Source organism: Nyctereutes procyonoides, unplaced genomic scaffold (assembly GCF_905146905.1).
Source record: "Nyctereutes procyonoides isolate TBG_1078 unplaced genomic scaffold, NYPRO_anot_genome, whole genome shotgun sequence".
Lineage (NCBI taxonomy): Eukaryota > Metazoa > Chordata > Mammalia > Carnivora > Canidae > Nyctereutes > Nyctereutes procyonoides.
Genome location: NW_026575144.1, coordinates 16,743,267 through 16,768,445, shown reverse-complemented (window position 1 = coordinate 16,768,445; position 25,179 = coordinate 16,743,267). Strand labels below are relative to the sequence as shown.

At 38.5% G+C, this 25,179-nt stretch overlaps 1 protein-coding gene across 1 annotated transcript in view; it reads right to left on the bottom strand.

Moving 5' to 3' along the window:
- Positions 1–25,179, bottom strand: part of RYR2 (ryanodine receptor 2) — a 755,069-nt gene that overhangs the window by 243,832 nt on the left and 486,058 nt on the right. Inside the window, exons 28-29 of the mRNA XM_055308992.1 lie at positions 19,833–20,041; positions 17,081–17,255 (exon numbers count right to left, since the gene is read on the bottom strand). Of these exons, the coding sequence (XP_055164967.1) occupies positions 17,081–17,255; positions 19,833–20,041 (384 nt within the window). The remainder of the gene's footprint in view (positions 1–17,080; positions 17,256–19,832; positions 20,042–25,179) is intronic.

Below are 25,179 nucleotides of genomic sequence, written 5' to 3'. Positions count from 1 at the left end.
GAATTATTTGATCAAAAGGAAGGGTAACACTTAATAGTGGCTTAGTATATGCCAGATAATATATAAACACTTTCCCATTTATTATAAAATATTAGCCTCATTTTTCAAGATGAGGAAACAAGATATTAAGTCATTTGTCTAAGATCCTATAGCTAGTTAAATGGGAAGCAAGACTTTGAATCAACAATGCAAAAGGGAGAAAAAAACAGAAACAAGACACACTTGCCTTAGATTTTTGGGATCTTTATTTTATTATTTTTTTAAAGATTTTATTTATTTATTCACGAGAGACAGAGAGGCAGAGACACGGGCAGAGGGAGAAGCAGGCTCCTCACAGGGAGCCTGATGCGGGACTTGATCAGATGGATCAAGATGGATCCAGATGGATCATGCCCTGAACCAAAGGCAGACACTTAACCACTGAGCCACCCAGGCATCCCGAATTTCTGTGATCTTTAGAACTGGAAGGGGCATAAAGAGATCATTTCCAGCTAGAGCTTTGAATTTCAAGGAAATGAAAACGGAGAGGCTATTTGCCCAAAGTCATACAAGAAGAATTATTTTCAGAATTGGGTCTAGAACCCAGGGCTTAAGACAAGAAATCTGCTACTTCTATTCCACTTTGGCTTAGAAAATGAATAAATACGCTAAGTGAGGACTTCAAGAATTTACTATGTTTCAAGTGCATCTTTAGTGCAGAGACTTTGTAAGACAAACTTTGGCACAATAGTGACATCCCCATATTTTCTTCCTGGCTCATGGTTCATTTCAGATAATCAAGATCAGTAGGAAAGTTTACTTTTGATCCTGAATACTGTTAAGTGTCCTCTTTTCATCAACATACAATGTCGATGTCAATTAACTGGTCAGTTTAACCTAAGCAGAGTTTGGTCTTCACTGAATTCATCAATCATTTCAAACTGAATTTCCCCAAATAACATGTTTAGAAAATATACATGTGAATCAAAAGAAGTTAGATAATCTGGAATTTAAATAATCAAAATAAAAATCCTCCTCATTTGTTAAATTTATACGTATTTAAGAGCTTTATTCCTGTAAAACTCCAAAGAATTTCTAGGATCCCTCTTTCTGATTCTAGACAAAATTATGAAACTGAGTATGCTAGTTACCAACATCTTCATACTCTAGAATTTGTCTTCCACTTTAAAACTAATTGCCTTTGTCTTCACTCAAAATATCCAGTGTTCCAACACAATTTTGGGGCTGTTTGGATGGCCCACTGCAGTGACTCACAATTCCTGACTTCGTCTCCCAACAAATGTTCATTTTTAATTAGGGAGATCCTTAGTAAGTTACTATCCTAGGTGTGATACAGACCTGCACCTGAGGCCTGTAGGATGCAGACCTGTGCCTGAGGTCTATATCAATGGCAGGTTTTGTAGAGTGACACTAGTGACAGAAAGGACAGATGTTATGGAGGAACTGGAAGCAGGGATCTGGGATACTGCAGTCCTTCTACTCTTAAGTTCATGTCATGTTGAAAATCTTCTAAATCTTTATTCAGTAAGTGGTTAAACTGTTGCAACATTTCAACTGAGCATAAGAAAAGTGTATTAGTCTGATAGTTCCAGATTTTTGTTTGCTTCCTTCTTTCTTTTTAAAGGTAGCATGATAAAATTAGTAATGGAAAGTTATGCTTTCCTCTCTTTCTCCTTAGAGGGCTTTTCAGCCTGAAGCTATGTAGTTATTTTAATTACAACAATCTTCATCTGTTTTGCTCCTGTAGAAAGGAATTCTATGTGGTCTCAGCTCCAGGAACTCCACTGTGCTCATTGTCCTTCCAGGTGGCAGGCAGAGCTTCAAAAGCATCATTTCTGGATTTATATCATTACGGATTTTGAAACTGAGGGCCCTGAGCTGATCTTTACTTACAGAACAGCCAAAAAGGTGAAAAAAGCTCCAGTGTGATGAGGCATTTATACAACACAAGACACATACTTACAGCCAACTGAGTAAGACGCGGGTAATCTCCAGACAAAATAACTATCCTTTCACCATATGGCAAGATTTTAAATGACTCTCTTCCTTACTTTAAATCAAGGGTATGATTAGCTCGTCAAAATACTGGTAACAGGAGGCTCCACCCTTAAGAGTAAAACTAGATGGCTCAGTGGGTTGGGCATCTATCTGCCTTCAGCTCAGGTCATGATCCCAGATTCCTGGGATCAAGCCCCACATCAGCCTCTCACTCATTAGAGAGCTGGCTTCTCCCTCTCCCTCTGCTTGCTGCTCTGTCTACTGGTGCTCCTCTCTCTGTCAAATAAATAAATAAAATCTTAAAAAAAAAAAAAGAGTAAATGAATAGTACAAGGTTAGCAGGGGACATGTGTGGAGGGCGCAATGTATTAGTTTCCTAGGCCTGCCATAACAAAATACCACAGACCAGGTGGGTTAAACAACAGAAATTTATTTTCACATTTCTGGAGACAAAGAGTCCAATATCAGGGTGTCCACAGGTTTGGTTTTTCTCCGGAAATCTCTCTTCTTGGCTGGTGTCTGTCTTTATTTTTTTTTAAGATTTTATTATTTTATTTATTTATTTATTCATGAAAGACAGAGAGAGAGAGAGAGAGAGAGAGAGAGAGAGAGAGAGAGAAGCAGGCCCCATGCAGGGAGCCCGACGTGGGACTCGATCCCGGGACTCCAGGATTGCGCCCTGGGCCAAAGGCAGGCGCTAAACCGCTGAGCCCCCCGGGCTGCCCAGTGTCTCTGTCTTATAAGGACCAGTCGTCCCAGATTAGGACCTGACTCTCATGAGCTCATCTAACTAATTATTTCTTAAAGGCCCAAATACAGGCACTTCAGGGGGTTAGGGCTTCAACATATGAATATGCGTGGGGGGCACAATTCAGTCTAAAACATGTGAGACAGAGCCATGGCTGAGTTCAGAATGCTGTATTTGCCAGCAGACACATCTCTGAAGCCATGCTTGCTGAGCCCCAAGGAACCCCGAAGGAACCCCTGGATTAGAAGAATCTGAACTCTAGGAAGAATTTCATTTAATACTCATACAAGGCATTATTATTTCTTCTTCTTCTTCTTCTTCTTCTTCTTCTTCTTCTTCTTCTTCTTCTTCTTCTTCTTCTTCTTTTAAGTAAACATAGCTGATTTTTCATATACTTCAGGAGGTGGCAAACCCCAGAAGAAATATGACATATATTCATCTTCATAGTAGTAGGAATTGGTTCATATGACATAGATTCTTCTTTCAAATACATGTGGGACACAAGTTATGTATTAGAGAAAATTCTATGCACCATCAATACGTCAGGTAAATATCTTACCATTTGCATGTTTTCACCATTGTTTGTCTTTCTTTTTTGCTTTATTGTTGCTATTTTGCTTTGCTTTGCTTCCATTTATATTTTTCTTTACATTTAGATTTTGTGAAGGAATCTGAAATGTATAGTATATGACAGTGAAGAAAGTGACTGTGTAAAGCTGGTAAATGATCAAACTAAAGAACAAATAAAGAAGGGAATGGCTTTTAAATTAGGGTATAACTATGTTTACTACTGACATAATTTTAGGGGAACTGCTATTGCTGTAGTATAAATGAGGTTTAATTTGAAGGTTTGGGGATGTATTCATATTTTTTCTTATTGAAATCAATGATAATTAGTTTTTGATCTATGGAAATTTACCCTAGGAGTATGCTTTTAATAAATTGTCCTCATAAGGCAGAGAAGAGGGCATGGGGCAAATAAAAAATACAGCTTATGGGGTGTCTGGGTGGCTCAGTGGTTGAGTGTCTGTCTTCTGCTCAGGTTGTAATCCCAGGGTCCTGGAATGGAATCCTGCATTGGGCTCCCTGTGGGGAGCCTACTTCTCCCTCTGCCTATGTCTGTGTCTCTCATGGATAAATAAATAAAATCTTAAAAAAAATACAATTTGCTAGGAACTGGTATTTGGGACTAAGATTCTGATTTTTTTTTTTTTAATTGGGGCACTGGGTTACATCATGTGTGAACCATAAGATTTCCTTCAGTTTCTCCAGAGATCTAGAGAAAAAGGCACTGGTTAGTCTTCCCGGCTTCCTTTCTCTAGGCTAATAACCAAATCTCAGGCTTTGAGATTTTGCCATTCTGAGGGTATTAAAAAGCAAGAGATAAGCCCAACCAGAAGCTCACCAAGGAAAAGGTCATTTCTCCTTGAGGCCTGGAGCAGCTCTGGGCATTTGATGAAGGGCTCTTCCCTCCCCGAGGTGGCCTCAGACTGACCCTAAGAATGGAGGACAAATTCTGAGGGGGGATAAAACATGCCCCCATTCCCACTACCTCACGAAAACCTCAGAATGGGAGAAGAGATTTCAATGAGATAAACCTCCCCTAAAGGGGTGATACATCCTTAGAAATCTTTTTGAAAAGCATTCACTTGTGTAGACCTATGTTAGAACATGGACAGGAGACCTCTCCCCAGAGATAGGATTCCAGAGAAGGAAGCAACAAGAGGTACCAAGGTAACACACAGGACACAAGGCAACCAAATATTAGGGAGTTGAGGAAGATGGAGAAAAGCAAAGCAAAGAAACTTGGGACTGTGGAAAGATGAAGTCATTCATTTCACTTAGAGGGCTCCTCTGTAAACATAAGGCACTGTGCTCAAAACACACAGGCTGTTATTATTCCTTATACCCATACTCATATTTTCTCTGCTGTAAATGGAAAAATTCTTCTTGGTTACTTGTGCTGGGGATCACACCCACTTCACTTTATCAGGAACTTCTGTTAATTGTCTCCCAGACTTATACCATCAATTTCTCCCTCTCTACTAGATCATTCCCCAAAGAGTTACAGGCATGCTCATGAATCTCTTATTTTTTAAGAATCTCAAGTGCATAGAAGTGGAAGGTGGATTAATTAGAAATTGTTATTCCTGACATACTCTTATCATGACCTGCTTTGGCTTTGTTCTTTGGCTGAACCTTTTTACACACTATAAAGCATCTGCTAACCCACTACCCAAAGGAAAAACTAGAGCCTTAACAATAGCCTGCATCTAACCCTAAAATGTTGATTTTCCCATTTCCCTGCCTCCTTCCACCTGAAGAAACAATCACCCCAAATCCTAAAATCAGCACTCTCCTACTCTCTCTATATGCACTTTAAAAATATACTTTGAAAGTTTTGGTTGTTGACAATTTTTACAAAAATAACATGCTGAATTATCCTTGCATTCGTTTCCTATTGCTTTTGTAACAAAACACCACAAATTTAGTGGCTTAAAACAAAACCAATTTATTAGCTTGTATTTCTTAAGGGACTAAGATAGAAGTCCAAAATGGACTTTACTGGGCTACAAAGTGTCCACAGGGCTTGCATTCCTTCTAGTGACTCTGGCCTCTGGGAAGAATCTGTTCCCTGCCCTTTCTAGCTTCTAGAAGCTTCCTACCTTCCCTGACTCCTGACCCTTTACGCCTTCAAAACCAGCATCTTCAAATCTCTCCTTCTCTCTCTCCTGCCCCCTCTAACTTCTACCTCCCTCTAGAAAGGACCTTTGTCATTACATTGGAACCATCCAGAGAAAAAACAAGAGAATCTTCCAAACTCAAGATTCTTATCTTAATCGTATCTGCAAAATCCCTTTGACAAATAAGGTAATCTATTGACAGGCTTTACGGAATAGGACATGGACATCTTTTTGAGGCACTGTCTTTGCCTACCATAGTTACCTTTTAGGACTTAACTTATCTCCTTGAAATATTCCTAATCCACTTATCACTTTAGCTTCCCACTTTACTCGCCCACTCTCCCGCAAGTGTGCATTGGACGGCTTCCTGGCCTTGGCTACTGTGAGCAGTGTTCCTATGAACATTCTTATTCATGCCTCCTGCTGTAGAGATATATAAAGGTCATTGGGGAACCAGGCTAGAATTTTTGGGCCATGGGTATGTAAATATTCAACTTCCAGAGATATTGTCAAACTGTTTGTTTGTTGTTATTTTTTAGTGAGAGTGCCATGTGCATTCCTAAGAACAATGTAAGAGGTCCTATGGAAAGCCACTACTTGCAAATTCCAAAGATAAAGAGAAGATCCTTAAAGCAGCAAGAGACAAGAAATCCCTGACTTTCATGGGGAGGAGTATTAGGGTAACAGCAGACCTTTCCACAGAGACCTGGCAAAGGGCTGGGAGGACATATTCAGGGTCCTAAATGAGAAGAACATGCAACGAAGAACACTTTATCCAGCAAGGCTCTCATTCAAAATGGAAGGAGAGATAAAGAGCTTCCAAGACAGCCAGGAACTGAAAGAATATGTGACCTCCAAACCAGCTCTGCAAGAAATTTTAAGGGGGACTCTTAAAATTGCCCTTTAAAAAGAAGTTCAGTGGAACAATCCACAAAAACAAGGACTGAATAGATATCACGAGGACACTAAACTCATATCTCTCAATAGTAACTATGAACGTGAATGGGCTTAATGACCCCAACAAAAGGTGCAGGGTTTCAGACTGGATAAAAAAGCAGGACCCATCTATTTGCTGTCTACAAGAGACTCATTTTAGACAGAAGGACACCTACAGCCTGAAAATAAAAGGTTGGAGAACCATTTACAATTCGAATGGTCCTCAAAAGAAAGCAGGGGTGGCCATCCTTATATCAGATAAACTAAAATTTACCCCGAAGACTGTAGTGAGAGACGAAGAGGGACACTATATCATACTTAAAGGATCTATCCAACAAGAGGACTTAACAATCCTCAATTATATGCCCCGAATGTGGGAGCTGCCAAATATATCAATCAATTAATATCCAAAGTGAAGAAATACTTAGATAATAATACACTTATACTTGGTGACTTCAATCTAGCTCTTTCTATACTCGATAAGTCTTCTAAGCACAACATCTCCAAAGAAACAAGAGCTTTAAATGATGCACTGGACCAGATGGATTTCACAGATATCTACAGAACTTTACATCCAAACTCAACTGAATACACATTCTTCTCAAGTGCACATGGAACTTTCTCCAGAATAGACCACATACTGGGTCACAAATCAGGTCTGAACCGATACCAAAAGATTGGAATCGTCCCCTGCATATTCTCAGACCATAATGCCTTGAAATTAAAATTAAATCAGAGGAAGAAGTTTGGAAGGACTTCAAACACGTGGAGGTTAAGGACCATCTTGCTAAAAGATGAAACAGTCAACCAGGAAATTAAGGAAGAATTAAAAAGATTCATGGAAACTAATGAGAACGAAGATACAACCATTCAAAATCTTTGGGATGCAGCAAAAGCAGTCCTGAGGGGGAAATACATCGCAATACAAGCATCCATTCAAAAACTGGAAATAACTCAAATACAAAAGCTAACCTTACACCTAAAGGAGCTAGAGAAAAAACAGCAGATAGATCCTACACGCAGCAGAAGAAGAGAGTTAATTAAGATTCGAGCAGAACTCAACGAAATCGAGGCCAGAAGAACTGTGGAACAGAGATCAACAGAACCAGGAGTTGATTCTTTGAAAGAATTAATAAGATAGATAAACTGTTAGCCAACTTTATTAAAAAGAAGAGAGAGAAGACTCAAAATAATAAAATCATGAACGAGAAAGGAGAGATCACTACCAACACCAAGGAAATACAAACGATTTTATTTTATTTTATTTTATTTTATTTTATTTTATTTTATTTTATTTTATTTAAATAGTTTTTTTTTAATTTTTATTTTATTTATGATAGTCACACAGAGAGAGAAAGAGAGAGAGGGAGAGACACAGGCAGAGGGAGAGGCAGGCTCCATGCACCGGGAGCCCGATGTGGGACTCGATCCTGGGTCTCCAGGATCGCACCCTGGGCCAAAGGCAGGTGCCTAAACCGCTGCGTGACCCAGGGATCCCCAAACGATTTTAAAAGCATATTACGAACAGCTATACACCAATAAATTAGGCAATCTAGAAGAAATGGATGCATTCCTGGAAAGCCACAAACTACCAAAACTGGAACAGGAAGAAATAGAAAACCTGAATAGGCCAATAACCAGGGAGGAAATTGAAGCAGTCATCAAAAACCTCCCAAGACACAAGAGTCCAGGGCCAGATGGCTTCCCAGGGGAATTCTATCAAACTTTTAAAGGAGAAACCATACCTATTCTACTAAAGCTGTTTGGAAAGATAGAAAGAGATGGAGTACTTCCAAATTCATTCTAAGAGGCCGGCATCACCTTAATTCCAAAACCAGACAAAGACCCCACCAAAAAGGAGAATTACAGACCAATATCCCTGATGAACATGGATGCAAAAATTCTCAACAAGATACTAGCCAATAGGATCCAACAACACATTAAGAAAATTATTCACCATGACCAAGTAGGATTTATCCCCGGGACACAAGGCTGGTTCAACACTCGTAAAACAATCAATGTGATTCATGATATCAGCAAGAGAAAAACCAAGAACCATATGATCCTCTCATTAGATGCAGAGAAAGCATTTGACAAAATACAGCATCCATTCCTGATCAAAACTCTTCAGCGTGTAGGGATAGAGGGAACATTCCTCAATATCTTAAAAGCCATCTACGAAAAGCCCACAGCAAATACCATTCTTAATGGGGAAGCACTGGGAGACTTTCCCCTAAGATCAGGAACAAGACAGGGATGTCCACTCTCACCACTGCTATTCAACATAGTATTGGAAGTCCTAGCCTCAGCAATCAGACAACAAAAAGACATTAAAGGCATTCAAACTGGCAAAGAAGAAGTCAAACTCTCCCTCTTTGCCGATGACATGATACACGACATAGAAAGCCTCCACCCCAAGATTGCTAGAACTCATACAGCAATTTGGTAGTGTGGCAGGATACAAAATCAATGCCCAGAAGTCCGTGGCATTTCTATACACTAACAATGAGACTGAAGAAAGAGAAATTAAGGAGTCAATCCCATTTACAATTGCACCCAAAAGCATAAGATACCTAGGAATAAACCTAACCAAAGAGCTAAAGGATCTATACCCTAAAAACTATAGAACACTTCTGAAAGAAATTGAGGAAGACACAAAGAGATGGAAAAACATTCCATGCTCATGGATTGGCAGAATTAATATTGTGAAAATGTCAATGTTACCCACGGCAATTTACACATTTAATGCAATCCCTATCAAAATACCATGGATTTTCTACAGAGAGTTAGAACAAATTATTTTAAGATTTGTGTGGAATCGGAAAAGACCCCGAACAGCCAGGGGAATTTTAAAAAAGAAAACCATAGCTGGGGGCATCACAATGCCAGATTTCAGGTTGTACTACAAAGCTGTGGTCATCAAGACAGTGTGGTACTGGCACAAAAACAGACACATAGATCAATGGAACAGAATAGAGAACCCAGAAGTGGACCCTCAACTTTATGGTCAACTAATATTCGATAAAGGAGGAAAGACTATCCACTGGAAGAAAGACAGTCTCTTCAATAAATGGTGCTGGGAAAATTGGACATCCACATGCAGAAGAATGAAACTAGACCACTCTCTTGCACCATACACAAAGATAAACTCAAAATGGATGAAAGATCTAAATGTGAGACAAGAGTCCATCAAAATCCTAGAGGAGAACACAGGCAACACCCTTTTTGAACTTGGCCACAGTAACTTCTTGCAAGATACATCCACGAAGGCAAAAGAAACAAAAGCAAAAATGAACTATTGGGACTTCATCAAGATAAGAAGCTTTTGCACAGCAAAGGATACAGTCAACAAAACTCAAAGACAACCTACAGAATGGGAGAAGATATTTGCAAATGACATATCAGATAAAGGGCTAGTTTCCAAGATCTATAAAGAACTTATGAAACTCATCAGCAAAGAAACAATCCAATCATGAAATGGGCAAAAGACATGAAGAGAAATCTCACAGAGGAAGACATAGACATGGCCAACACGCACATGAGAAAATGCTCTGCATCACTTGCCATCAGGGAAATACAAATCCAAACCACAATGAGATACCACCTCACACCAGTGAGAATGGGGAAAATTAACAAGGCAGGAAACCACAAATGTTGGAGAGGATGCGGAGAAAAGGGAACCCTCTTGCACTGTTGGTGGGAATGTGAACTGGTGCAGCCACTCTGGAAAACTGTGTGGAGGTTCCTCAAAGAGTTAAAAATAGACCTGCCCTACGACCCAGCCACTGCACTGCTTGGGATTTACCCCAAAAGATTCAGATGCAATGAAACGCCGGGACACCTGCACCCCGATGTTCATAGCAGCAATGTCCACAATAGCCAAACTGTGGAAGGAGCCTTCGGTGTCCATCGAAAGATGAATGGATGAAGAAGATGTGGTTTATGTATACAATGGAATATTCCTCAGCCATTAGAAATGACAAATACCCACCATTTGCTTCAATGTGGATGGAACTGGAGGGTATTATGCTGAGTGAAGTAAGTCAATCGGAGAAGGACAAACAGTGTATGTTCTCATTCATTTGGGGAATATGAATAATAGTGAAAGGGAATATAAGGGAACGGAGAAGAAATGTGTGGGAAATATCAGGGAGGGAGACAGAACATAAAGACTCCTAACTCTGGGAAACGAACTAGGGGTGGTGGAAGGGGAGGAGGGCGGGGGGTGGGGGTGAGTGGGTGACGGGCACTGAGGGGGGCACTTGACGGGATGAGCACTGGGTGTTATTCTGTATGTTGGTAAACTGAACACCAATGAAAAAATAAATTTATTATAAAAAAAAGAGAAAGCCAGTGCTTGGTTCTGCCCAATATCTAAAACTTTTTTGCCAACTAATGGATGTATAATGGCATCTAATCATGTTTTACATTTCCCTGATCATTAATAGTAACAAACATTTCCTCAAATGTTTATTGTCTATCTGAATTTCTTCTATGAGATGTCTACTCATGACTTTTCATTCTTTTTCTTAGTCATTTCAGTTCCTTATGTTTTTCTTAATACTAACACTTTTTTCAGTTGTTTACATTGCAGTTGGATTCCCTAACCCCACTAGTAAGTTGTTTTTCCATTCCCCTTAAGGTTTTCTGTGGTTGTTCATTTAATGAAAGTTCTTAAATTTGTATAGACAGATTTACTAGTCATTTATAGTCATTGGGTTTTTGTTTATATTTGTTTTTTCTACTCTATGATAAAGGTTTCCTACCCCACAGTCTAAAAGATTTACCTCTATTTCCTACCAAGATTTGCAAAGTTTTATTTTTGATATTTAAGATCTCAGTCCATTTGGGGCTGGCTGTCACATACACAGTGTGAAGAAATGATCCAATTTCATCTTTTTTTTTCATTCAGATTCCATTTTTTTACAATCTCTCCCCACCACTCTGACATGCCACCCATCATATTATAAGGTTCCATACCTGGGCTGATGTTCTTCTATCATCTCCACTTTATCCTTTTGATTAATTTGCTTATCCCTGTACCAATACTACTCTGTCTTAATTACTTTAGCTTCAAAATAAATCCTTATTGGGGCACCAGGGCGGCTCAGTCAGTTAAGCGTCTAACTCTTGGTTTTGGCTTGGGTCATGATCTTGGGAGTCATGAGATGGAGCCCTGTATCCTGCTCCATGCTCAGCATGTTATCTGCTGAAGATCCTCCCTCTCTCTCCCCGTCCCTGTCCCTCTCCACTCTGTATGTACATAAATGCACTCTCTTTAAATCTTCAAAAAATTTTATTTTATCCTTCAAAATAAATACAATAGAACATATACCTATCCTTGCTCTTCTTTATCATAAGTAATCTAGATATTTTAGTCTTTTACTCTTCTATATACATTTTGGAAACATTATATCAAGTCCCATGAAAATCTTCTTGAGACTTTAATAGACAAAGCATGATGTTTGGATTGAACCCATACATCAGTTTTGGAAGAATTAATATCTTAAGGCTATTGTCTTCTCCGTGAACATAGTACAGCTCTCATTTACTGAGTAGTAAATCTCTTTTTAAAACTAAAAACTATACATACTTAATGTACACAATTGGATGAGTTTAGAGATGAGTGTATAATATTTTTATATATACACACCCATGATATCATCACAATCTACTCCATAAACATATCAATCATCTCCAAAAGCTTCCCCCTGCCCTCTTATTTTTATCATCATCATCATCATCATCATCATCATCATCCTCATTAATGTGTATGTGAAGGGGTGAGATAAGAACACAACTTAAGATCTACCTTCTTTGCAAAAATTTAGGCATATAATTTAGGCCTATGGTTAACTAAAGACAAGAGCTCTCTTGGACTAACTCGTCTTCCATGACTGAAGGTTTGTATTCTTTGACGATACTTCTCTATTTCTCCCTTTCCTTAGCCCCCTGACAGCCACTATTCTACTCTCTGCTTCTGATTTTGACTATTTTAGATTCATCTTCTAAGTGTATCATGTAATACTTTAGTATTTGTTCTGCTACATCTGGCTTGCTTCACATAGTATAATATTCTCCAGCTATCCCTGTTAGCACAAATGGCAGAATTTACTTCTTTTCTAAGGCTGAGTAATATTCCATTGTATGTACATTTCACATTTTCTTTATTCATTCATCTGTCAATAGACACTTAAGTTGTTTATTTACCTTGGCTGTTGTAAATAATCCGGTAATGTACCAGTTGACATTCCCACCAGCAGTGCATGAGGATTTCCTTTTCTCTGCATCTTTGCTATCTTTAGTGTTTTTTTGATAACAGCCATTCTGACAGCTGTGAAATGATAACTCATTATGGTGTTGATTTGCATCTCCCTGGTAATTAATGTTGTTGAGCACTTTTCCATATAATTATTGGCCACTTGTATGTCTTCTTTGGAGAAAAATCTATTCAGTTCCTTTGTCTATTTTTAAAATAAGCTAACTGTTATTGTTTTTGCCAATGAGTTGCAGGACCTCCTTATATATTTTGAAAAGTATCCTTTAATTTTTTGTTTTAAGATTCATTTACCTATTTATTTATGACAGACATAGAGAAAGAGAGAGGCAGAGACACAGGCAGAGGGAGAAGCAGGCTCCATGCTGGGAGCCTGAGACGGGCCTCGATCCTGGGACCCCAGGATTGCGCCCCGGGCCAAAGGCAGGCGCCAAACTGCTGAGCCACCCAGGGATCCCCTAAAAGTATCCTTTATCAGATACATGGTTTGCAAATATTTTTTCCCATCCCATAGCCTGCCTTTTCATTGCATTGATGGCATCCTTTCTTGTGAAAAAAGTTTTCAATTTGTAAGCAATTCCACTTGTCCATTTTTCCTTTACTTGACTGCTTTGGTGTTATACAAAAAAAAAAAAATCATTGCTAAGACTACTACCAAATAGCTTTTTCCCTATGTTTCTTCTTGGAATTGTACAGTTTAGGGTATTATAATTAAGTCTTTAGTCCATTTTGAGTTGATTTTTGTGTATAGTCATAAAAACATTGCATATGGTCCCTAATTGGATAAAAGATCCAATTGCGTTTTTTACGTGTGGATATCCAGTTTTCCAAGCACCAGTTATTAAAGAGACTATCTATTTCCCATTATGTATTCTTGGTATCCTTGTCAAAGATCAGCTAACTATATATGATGAATCTCTTAACAAAATTAATCTCTCAATAAAGTTTAATGATTTTCTCTATAAAGGCATCGTACACCTTCTGTTAGAGTGATAGCTATAGTTACTGAAGATACCTGATGTTACTGTGAATGCTATCTTCTCCTTAATTTAGTCTCAGGTTTGCATCTAGCATAGAAGTGCTACCTTACTAAATGCTTCAGTTATTCCTAGTAATGACTATAGATTCTTTACAGTTTTCTCTGCAAATACGTTATCAGCAAATAATGATAGATTTGCTGTTCCCTTTATTCCAATTCTCATCACTTCCAATTTTGTTTCTTGTCATATCACAAGTTTGAAAAACAATTTACTATGACAGGTTTTTTTTTTTTTTTTTTTTTACAACAGACTTCTTAGCACAGGAATATACTGTAGTTGCTAAAATACTAAAAGACTTTGTAAGTGTTCTATATTTAAATTCTTCTTACATCTACATGTCTTTATATCTGTGCCATGCTTGATTTGGCATGTTTTACCATCATAATTCCTCTTTATTGCTACAAAGACAGTGAACTCAAACATATACACTGGCTTTAATAAAAGCAATCAAAATAACTATGTGGTAAGATCAATGGAAATATATATTTCCAATGTCTAATAGCCCTGTTCTTGTTCTTATCTAACATTGTGAGAATGATACTAGAGATCACTTAGTGGTGATGGGTCAATTAAGCAGTCCCTCTCAGGGCCTCCTGTTACAGTTATACCCAAAGCAGGCCCATCAAATTTCTTTTCTTTCTTTCTCTTTCTTTCTTTCTTTCTTTCTTTCTTTCTTTCTTTCTTTCTCTCTCTCTCTCTCTCTCTCTCTCTCTTTCTTTCTTTTTTTTGTAAGCTATGTAACGTTAATTGAGAAAGAAATGGAAAATTCCATGTCAAAAAGCATTTTAGTCACAGGCATGGATAAACTCCATTTGATGGAAGATAAAAATTATGAGTAGCCCCTAAAAAGTTAATTGTTAATGATTGTGGCTACCTGAAACTAATAACCTGCCTTGGAGACTAAAAAGATACCTCCTCAATACCATCAACAAAAGCCCAACAATATGCAATATAAAATTTTCAGAAATTCATTAGAATGCTGTATTAACTCTACAATAGAGGTACCAGTATAAATTTCAAGTCACTTTTAAAACTAAAAATTCTTTGAAGTGTAAGGTCAAAAACACTGTTTTTTTTTTTTTTACTGTACCAGCTGATGCCCTCAAAGTCTATTTCATCTCCATGATGGTGACTGACTGGTCTTTGCAACAGCACTGCAAGCATTAACATTTTGTAGAGGTTTAAATAGTATGGATGGGCACTCCACATTATTTATAATTCTAATATCAGTCTCTGAATCCATGTGGCATAAATTAAGCAAGCCAAACTCACACAGGCATTTCCTTCCAATGAAGGAAGGCATAGTACACAACAATTTTAAAATAACCAAATAAAAAATAAAATATCAGATGATATCCAACAGCATAGACAGAAAACAGAGACAAAGTCCCTCTCCCACCTTCTCCCTGATATATTAACACTCATAAAAACAATCCCACAGAAAGGGAGATGGGTGATGGGTTGGTAGAATACCAGTTACACCACTGAGAGGTACTGGTACATAAAATAGAAATTAAGTTATAAAGATGTAAAATTCCTATCACTTTTGCAAATCTGTATTTGAGGAATGATGGTCATACATGCTTAAAAGCTTATTGAATGATTGAATGAATAAATATAGAAGTTAACACAAATAATGAGGTGGCTAACTTTGAGGATCAGTGACTTTTTTTTTTTAGAGATTTTATTCATCCATTTGAGAGAAAGAAAGAATGCATGAGCAGTGGGGAGGGGCAGAGGGAGAGGGAGAAGCAAACTCCCCACTGAGCAGGGAGGCCACGTAGGACCCAACACCAGACTTGATCCCAGGACCTCAAGATTCTCACCCAACTGATTGAGCCACCCAAGTGCCCCAAGGATCCATGACATGTTTACAGAATATTAAAATTACTGATTGAGGTAGATCTTAAAATCCAAACTATATATTCAAGTAGTAGGATATATCCAAAAGCCATTTTTGTTTTTTTTTTTTGGGGGGGGGAGGTTGCTGCTGTTGTTTTTATTTTTATTTTTAAAGATTTCATTTATTTATTTGAGAGAGAGAATATGAGCAAGAGAGAAACAGAGAGAGAGAGAGAGAGAGAATGTGTGCACCAGCAGGGGAGAGGGAGCAGCAGACTCTACAGTGAGCAGGAAGCCCAACTGGGGGCTCCATCCTACAATTCTGGGATCATGACCTGAGCCGAAGGCAGATGTTTAACCAAGCTACCCAGACGCCCCTGTTGTTGTTGTTGTTGTTGTTTGTTTGTTTGTTTTCAAGAAAGAAAGAGAGTAGGGGAGGGGGAGAAGAAGAGAGAGAATCTTAGGCAGGCTCAATGCTCAGCACAGAGCCCAACACGGGGCTTGATCTCACAACCCTGAGATCATAACTTGAGTCGACTGAAATCAAGAGATAGTTACTTAACCGAGTGAGCCACCCAGGCTCCTCCAAAAGCCATTTTGAAAAAAAATATGTTAATTCATTTTAAAATGAGATATTTATATAATATTTTGTTAAGTACTATCTTATTTACATGCTCTAGAGCAACACTATCTGATACAACTTTGTGATTTTGTGTTCCAAATCTGGGATCAAGAAGGGTACCATTAGCCACAGGTGGGCATGAATACTTAAAATGGAACAAGTGCCACTAGGAAACTCAATTGCACCTTTATTTCAATTAAAATAAATTCAAACAACCCTATGTGGCCACCTTCCTGGAAGTACAGCTCTGATGAATAAATGCTTTTGCATTTTTCATTTGTTTTACCAAGGGCTTTCACCTTTCCTTTACAATCTTGCTCAAGGTCATCCCAGAGCCCTGCATTGTGCTTCCATAGAATGATCTGCACTTCTTCAATTGAGAGCTTCTCCACTAAACAGAAATTATCCCAGTATTGACTTCCCTTGGCATACTGTAATCTACATAAAAATAGGACAATGTTTATTAATCGTTGTCATCTCAGCATCCCAAACACAATACATTGTACTTTAAAAACTCTATCTCACTGAATTAGATATCAAAAGATGTTAGATTTTCCATATGAAGTATGAGGGCCTGACACGTGGTAGGTTCTCATTACATTTTTGTGAAATGAATGAACAGAAATGAACTAAAAGAAGTTCTAAGTGGAAATTTAACATTTGTGGAAAACTATCCTTTCGCGTGCCATTTATTTTCTTATTCACACGCATCAAAGCCATTTCTGCCTTATTAAATCCTAGCTAAGTAGCATCAGTAGTGTTTCTGCTAAAGTAATTTCAAGGATGTTTGATCAAATAAGCCACATGGCAACCTTGCAATTTCCAGCTGCAACTCATCCACTCACTCACCCTCCATGGTGGCTGGTTAGGATGCCTGAGAACAGCCTCAATGTGCTATGAACCTGCCAGCAACACAGAAGGCACAGCACTTACCATCACCAACATCAAAGTCCTTGAACGCCAGTTCTGAGCCCGAATCGTCCAGAAGGACTTCGCCATTGAGCGTGAACATCATGGTACGCTCTGTCATGTCCACCATACACCCCACGACATCTCCCGCTTGCCATGACCGCCCATAATGCTCATTGCCCTGGTGCCACCGCTGAGCCTAGGGACAGAAGAGTAATTTTGTCAGAGAGAAAGTCAAGGAGAACAGCACCTACCCCCACCACTGGCGGCATGCCTCGCAGCACAGCGGGAGGAGGGCTCCGTCCCACTGCACACATCCAAGCACAACATGCCCGGACTGATACGAACGTGCCGGGAAACCTGAATCCCTAACATTAGCCTTACATTATTGAATCTTGAGCAAAGACCCAAATGCTATTTCATTATTTTGAGAAATGATAAGTTTAAAAATGTAACCCAACATACCTCCTGTTAAAAAAAAAAAAAAACCTAACTCTTTAGAAATTAACTTTTCTCACTATCCTGAATGTTTCCCAGGATATGGATTGTTTTTCTCTATTTGCCAAACTACGAAGAACTATGAGTAGAGAATAAAGCTGAGAATTTATCATTGAAAATGACTTCTAATTTTCACCTATTTCAAAATATAATTCCATTCATTGGAACCAATGGCACAGATACTTTAACAAAACAGAAATCTTGAAACATTTGAAGTATATGCTAAAACCAAAAAAGCTTCAAATCAAACTGAAAAATATTCTTAAGACATTTACTGAAATAATGAGCCAAAAGTTAAATATACACGCCAACAATGTCTTGAATACTTCGGTGAAATAACATATTATAAATACATCTCCAACACAGTTCTGATAATGTGACTTTTCAATCTCTAAATATATTCCATGATTTATGGGTACAAAATTCGTTATATTAATTATTTTGTCAGATAAATCTTTTCATTTTCCTGTTAAGAATTGCCTCCATTGTGAATTGATATGTAAGGGGTTATAGTCACCAATGCAAAGCAATAATACAATTATTCCCAAACACAATACATTGTACCTTTAAAAAAATCTATCTCACTGAATTAGGTATCAAAAGATGTTAGATTTTCCATATGGAGTAAAAAAAAAAAAAAACAGGTTCAGGAAATGTGGTGTTTCAGAACAAAGTGTGTCGGTTGTTCTAGAAGACACAATATTAACTTCTGGCCTAGAAACACATTCCCACACACGCATACCTCAGTACCTAAATGTCAAATCTCTTCATGATTGCATATTTATTCTAATTTTCCCTCTTTAATTAAAAATAACTTTTTCAAAAAAAATAACATTTTCCCTTCATTTGAAAGGAATGAAGAGAATCAGAGAATAAGATAAAAAATAAAAAGGGATCCCTGGGTGGCACAGCGGTTTGGCGCCTGCCTTTGGCCCGGGGCGCGATCCTGGAGACCCTGGATCGAATCCCACATCGGGCTCCCGGTGCATGGAGCCTGCTTCTCCCTCTGCCTGTGTCTCTGCCTCTCTATCTCTGTGACTATCATAAATAAAAAAAAAAAAAAAGAAAAATTAAAAAAAAAAGATAAAAAATAAAAAGAATAAAATACAATTTTATCAACCAAAAATGACTATAATTATTCTATTGTGGTTAGGTTCATCTATACACATTTTTTAATTTTTTATTTATTTTTATTTTTTTTTATTCATGAGAGACACAGAGAGAGAGAGAGAGAGAGAGAGAGAGAGAGAGAGACAGGCAGAGGGAGAAGCAGGCTCCATGCAGGGAGCCCAATGTGGGACTGGATCCCAGGACTCCAGGATCACACCCTGAGCTGAATGCAGCACTAAACCACTGAGCCACCCAGGCTGCCCCACATTCTTTATTTTAAAATATTTTATATGTGTGAAATAATCTTTAAACATTTATATAATGTATAAGCAAATAATAAAACAAGCACCTGACCAAATTCCATCACCTTAAGAAAAATTACTAATATTGAAAATAAAAAACATTTTTGTCATTTTAAGCACTGTCGAAAGCATTCTTATAGATATTAAATGTGTATACCTGCCATTTATTATTGCTTGAGGATAAATTCCTTCTATGGAATAGCTGTGTCAAAGCATTTGCATTTTTTTTACATTTTATTTTATTTAAATTCAATTTGCCAACATATAGTATAACACCCAGTGCTCATCCCATCGAGTGCCCTCCTCAGTACCAGTTCTCCCAACTGTCTGCCCACCTTCCCTTCTGCAATCTTTTGTTTCCCATTTTTAGGAGTCTCTCATGGTTTGTCTCCTTCTCTAATTTTTCCCACTCAGTTCCCCTCCCTTCCCTTATAATCTCTTTCACTATTTCTTATAATCCCCACATGAGTGAAACCATATGATGATTGTCCTTCTCCAACTTATTTCACTCAGCATAATACCCTTCTGCCTCCTGCATTTTTAATGAGCCTATGCATTTTCAACACTTCAGATAGACAAGGAGGATTAATTTTTTTTTATAGCAGTGGAGAAGCACTGTTTTACTTGAATTTCACTGCAGTGGGGCGGGGGGGTGGGTGGAGGTGTTTCCAGATCACAAGGACAGAAGTTTTCCTAGGAATTATTTTTCCTGGGTTTGTGCCGCAGGCTGTCCTGATTTTGCTGCACTGCCCAAAGGAGCCAGGGCAATGGAGGAGTGCACAACAAGAGCATGCCCAGGACATGGCAGCCTACAAAATCAAGATCCTACAAACTTCCACACCTGGTGCTCAGCAAAGTCTACTCACCTTGAAGCCATCAAAAGCAAAGGCATGTTCGTCGGAGCCAAGCTCTTGATCAGGTTGACAACCTGGCCTGCTCCAGCCAACTCTCATGTCGCCTGCAGTGACAGCCTCAAATTCAAAATACCACCTTCCTGCCTTGACAGCGTAGGTTTTCTCAGCACGGAAGATTCTGAATCTCTCACCTGTGCCGCTGCACACTTCAGCTCTGGCAGCTGTGAAGGTAAAGAGATCCTAGTGATCACTGGATGAATGAAAACTGAGGGAGGAAGGAGAACATTACATTTTGTCCGTACTTAAACTTATAGTGAGGATGGTACCATACCATCTTTCTTAACCTGGCTCATAGTTCACGAAGTGTTTTCATACATATGATCAGCCACTATCAGAAACCAAGGAAACCTCAAGGACTTCCCCTGGGGGACAGGTTGTCAAACCTTGGTAACATTGCAAGGGTAGGCGATGCTTCCTCCATGAACACCAGTTTAGGAGGGGACTGTCTGCAGGAAAAACCCTCCCGGCCTCTTGTGATTTGGCAGTGGTATCTGAGATGAACTTGAAGGCAAGGATGGAAAGAACCCAATGAAAGAGACCTGAACTGTTCTGCCCAAGAAATGAATAGACATTTGTGTGTGAGAGAAGGAAGAAGCAGCCAGAAGGTGAGGAGGAGGAGGAGGAGAGGAGGCAACAAGGTAAAGAGATAAATAGCAGAAAAGGGTAAGCACTGACAACTTTCCAGACAGAATGGCATACACACCCATGCACACCCCTAACAACCTGATGGCAACTCCTCCAATATCTCACAGCTTCACTGGGATCTGCTACACATACAAATGTTTAAATTTTGAGGGAAAAACAAAAGGGGCAAGTCAAACATCAAGGACCAGTGTGGTGCAAAGGGTGACATTGGGGGGAGAGGGCACAGAATATATATATTTATGAAAATAAGATGCATGTGGATTGAAAATGCCAGGATTACAAAACAGACTAAGGGGCTTGGAGCCAGGACAGCCATGAGAACTTAAGCTCCCCGGAAATCAGGGAGTCTGGGGACAGAGGTCCACTGAGCTGATACGTCAAAGGAGAAACTGTCAGCTAAGATCTCAGTTAGACAGAAGACATTTAAGTGACATTGACCAAAGTCACATAACTAACAAATAGAAGAATTCTACAGCTGCCTCATGCTGCAGCCGCCGTTGTTTCCAGTCTGCCTCCAATAGCGGGTGCAGAGTCAACAGGTACTGGTTAAATATTAGTTCTCATCTGTTCTTTTAGGAGCTGAGAAAGACTTCATAAATAATAAAAGTTTAATATCAGCTTAACCATTGTATTGATATGAACAAACAAGAACTATAAAAATAATCCAAATAAGCTTTCAAGGGCCCCAATAAACACACAGCCAGATCATCTACTGAAGATTAGACTGGCATAAAGAAACAATGAACTAAAAATATTTGTATTGATTGTAGGACATACAGGTGAACTGTGTCTCTTGATAAATCTTTTAAAAGCTGGATAAGCTTCTGAATAAGCAACACTTTGTTGTTTTGTCTTTTCTCCCACATACAAACCGATGCAGACCCCTAATTTAGTCTGCTCCAAGTAACTGTCATGTCTCCAGCAGTGACATCCTCAAATGCAAAATGCCACTTTACATGCATGCTCGCACATGCACACACACACACACACTCACATCATGCAATACATTCAAATATTTTGCTGAAAGATAAATGTGCTAATAGAGTTTAAAAATTAGACATTTGTAATAGTATATGGAACATGCTGTATGTATGAAATTCTCTAAAGGGGCAAAAGTTTGCTTCTAATACATTCAGGTTGGGGGTGGATGGGCTCCTGAATGAGAAACATCTCTGTGGTGAAGGATAAAACATTCTCATGTCTGTTACTTAGTAACAATGATATTTGAGAGAGAGGATGACAGCAAACTGCTTTTTGAGGAAAAAAATATTATCAGATTTTATGATACTTAGAGGTGGTTATGCTATTAAGAAAACAGTCTAGGGGCGATTGGCTGTCTGTCAGCAGAGCACGCAATGCTTGATCTCAATATTATGAGTTCAAGCCCCACACTGGGTGTGGAGCTAAAGGAAGGGAGAATTGAAGGAGGAAGGAGGGAGGAGGAAGGGAGGGAGGAGGGAGGGAGGGAGGGAGGGAGGGAGGGAGGGAGGGAGGAGGGGAAATAGTGCTAAATATTGCAATACTAAAAAAATAGAAGTCAAATTTTCAGACATAGTATTTCCTGCAGTAACAGCACACTGATCCATTACTTCCTTAAATCATGGTTGCAACCTTTCCTGAACTAATCTAAGGCATATAGAATGATCCACACAAAACATTTGGAAGTTACTTTTCATGAAAGAAAAAAGCTCTTGTGTAGTTATCCGTTATTTTTAATTATGTCATCATTTGCAAATAAAACCATACATTATATTCTAGTATGCATTAATAAACTAAACTTCTAATTTTCTAAGGATAAGACAATCTATTCTTTAGAAAACTAAAATACTAAAAACCTCACAGGTTCGTTTTTCCTTTTATATGTTTCCAGGACATTGGACCCCACTCATATTCAGAGTGTTTCCAAGGAATGCCAAACAAATTTTAATATTAGCTTAAATCAAGTATGTTAAAAGCAAAATTTGGTATAAAAATATAGCAGATCATTTCCTTAAAAGCCATCACAGATTTCTCTTGATTATAAGGTTTACTATGAATCATTTCCACATAGGAGTAATGAAAATAGGGGGCAGCATATGGAAAACGTGTGGCGGTAACAGGTAACAATGCAGAATTTCTTAGTCCCGGTATTTTATTCCTGACCTCAGCTGATGCATTGTTCTTACACTCATTGATGAGACTCAGCCTCAACTGGAAATGCACATGCTATTTATAGCCATCATTATGCAACAGTCTTGTAAACTCCATGGATCTTCCTCCAAATGTCTGTATGATTCATAGCTCCTATTCCATATTTTTAGATTAGTTTAGGGGAGCTTATAACCATGGTTGCAAGAAGCAAAGTTCAGTATTCTATTTCATGATAAAATACTAATATTAAATGAAGATCTGGATCTATGGAAGTTTAAAAAAAAAAAAAGAAAAAGATCCCAGGCAATATGTAACATTTCTTTGGCATACCCTGTAGCATCAATCAGCTGCATAAAAGTAGCTACTCTTTCAGTATCTGTGAGAATGAATCTAGGAACAAGGACATAGGAGCCCATACCTATGGGCACATATCTAATGGGTAGCACCAGTCTTAAAGGCATAGAGCTCTCCTCCAAATATGCAATTCTTATGCTTTCCTTGATTTTAAACACTATATATTTATAGAAGTTTGGTAGGTGACTGTACCTCATGTAAGTACGTATAAATTATTTTCTTTTTTTAAATTTTTATTTATTTATGATAGTCACAGAGAGAGAGAGAGAGAGAGAGAGAGAGAGAGAGAGAGAGAGAGAGAGAGGCAGAGACACAGGCAGAGGGAGAAGCAGGCTCCATTCACCGGGAGCCCGACGTGGGATTCGATCCCGGGTCTCCAGGATCGCGCCCTGGGCCAAAGGCAGGCACCAAACTGCTGTGCCACCCAGGGATCCCCATAAATTATTTTCTTATATTGTTATAATGAACATAAAAATAATTGACATTTAAAAAAATGAACCATTAGCAGATATTGACGCTCAAAGAAGAAATTCAGGAATTATGCTTTTAACAAACTACTTCAAGATAAAGGGTAAGGCTCAACAATATCTTGTATTCCCCATACCCCACAGATCCTGGCACAAAGAGGGCACACACCAAGACGGACCAAACGTGGCCTAAAGCATCCATACCTGCTGTTCCCTAACTCTACTTTTAAAAGATACTGACCACTAGAGGGCAGCCAAGGTCTAATTATGTATCGAAGTGTCAGGTATTTAAAACAGCTGTGAAGCAAGGCAGGACAATCTCTTTAAAAATTTTCTACATATGTAAAAAAATTTGTACACATGTTGAAAATACTTCGGGGTATTCCGGGTGACTCAGTAGGTTGAGCCTCCGACTTTTGAATTCAGCTCTAGCTAGTCATGATCTCAGGATCCTGAGATTGAGCCCCATGTCTCCCTCTGCCCCTCCACCTGCTCAGGAGCACAGGTTCATGCTCTCTCTCAAATAAATAAAATCTTTAAAAATAAATAAATAAAATAAAATCCTTCAGGTGTGTTCATGTAACTTTTTTTTTTTAATGACACTAACCAGTCATCCTTTTCACTTTCTGGTGTTATTTCTAATTGAACAATTCAAACCTTGATAAAACCTTGCAGCAAGAATAATTTAGTTTTTCTTAGACCTCTAACTCTGGGAAACAAACAGAGGGTTGTGGAAGGGGACGGGAGGATGGGGCAACTGGGTGACGGGCACTAAGGAGGGGCACTTTCAGAGATGAGCACTGGGTGTTATACAGAATGTTGGAAATTGAATTTAAATTTAAAAAATTTTAAAAACAATAACTTAGTTTTTCAAATGTTTTAAAATGTTATTTAGAACAATACTCCAAAAATAGTATGTTTCACATACTGAGTTCATATTCAATGTGTAATATGTAAGCATCCTGCTGAACAGAAAATAAATTATAACCTTGATTTAATTACATAGGGTTAGATTCAATGTTATCAAAATTTTTATGCCCTTGACTTTTTTTTTTTTTAGAATCAGAGAGGGCAGCACAGTCTTATCTCTATGATTACTAGATTTATTTTGCTTTATTCCATAAAATCTCTCACATCTATCTTTTAATTTCCATTTTTCAGCACCCTTGTTCTGAAAATCCGAAATTTTCCAAAGCATCCCAACTGGTCTCTCTATCTCTGAGCACTCTCCCCCTCCAATCTGTTCCTTCCCACTGTTGCCATAGTTATATTGCTATTGTAAACTGTGATCACACATCAAGCTTTTGCTTTAAAACTTCCTGAAGCTAGAATTCCCTGTGCAAATTTATCCACAGTTCTTAGCTGGGCTTTCAAGCTATTCCATATCATGTCCTAATCCCTCGCCTTCAACTAATATCATCTTCTCTCCAGTGGTAGCCATAACTTGGCCTACCAATCATCCCTCAATTCTTTCTGTACTTAATTACATCAGATAGACTTTCCCTCTGGCAGAAAAGCTCTGCTTCATCTACTCTCTACTTGTTGACATTTTGATCCCTTCAACACCTAACTTAGATATCCATTTCCCCTTATTGATTCCTGAAAATAAACCTCTATGTATTTTCCAGAAAGAACAGTCAAATCCCCACTATGAAGCAGGGATTCTATAGTATACTGGGACACAGAGGTAAACAAGACCCAGG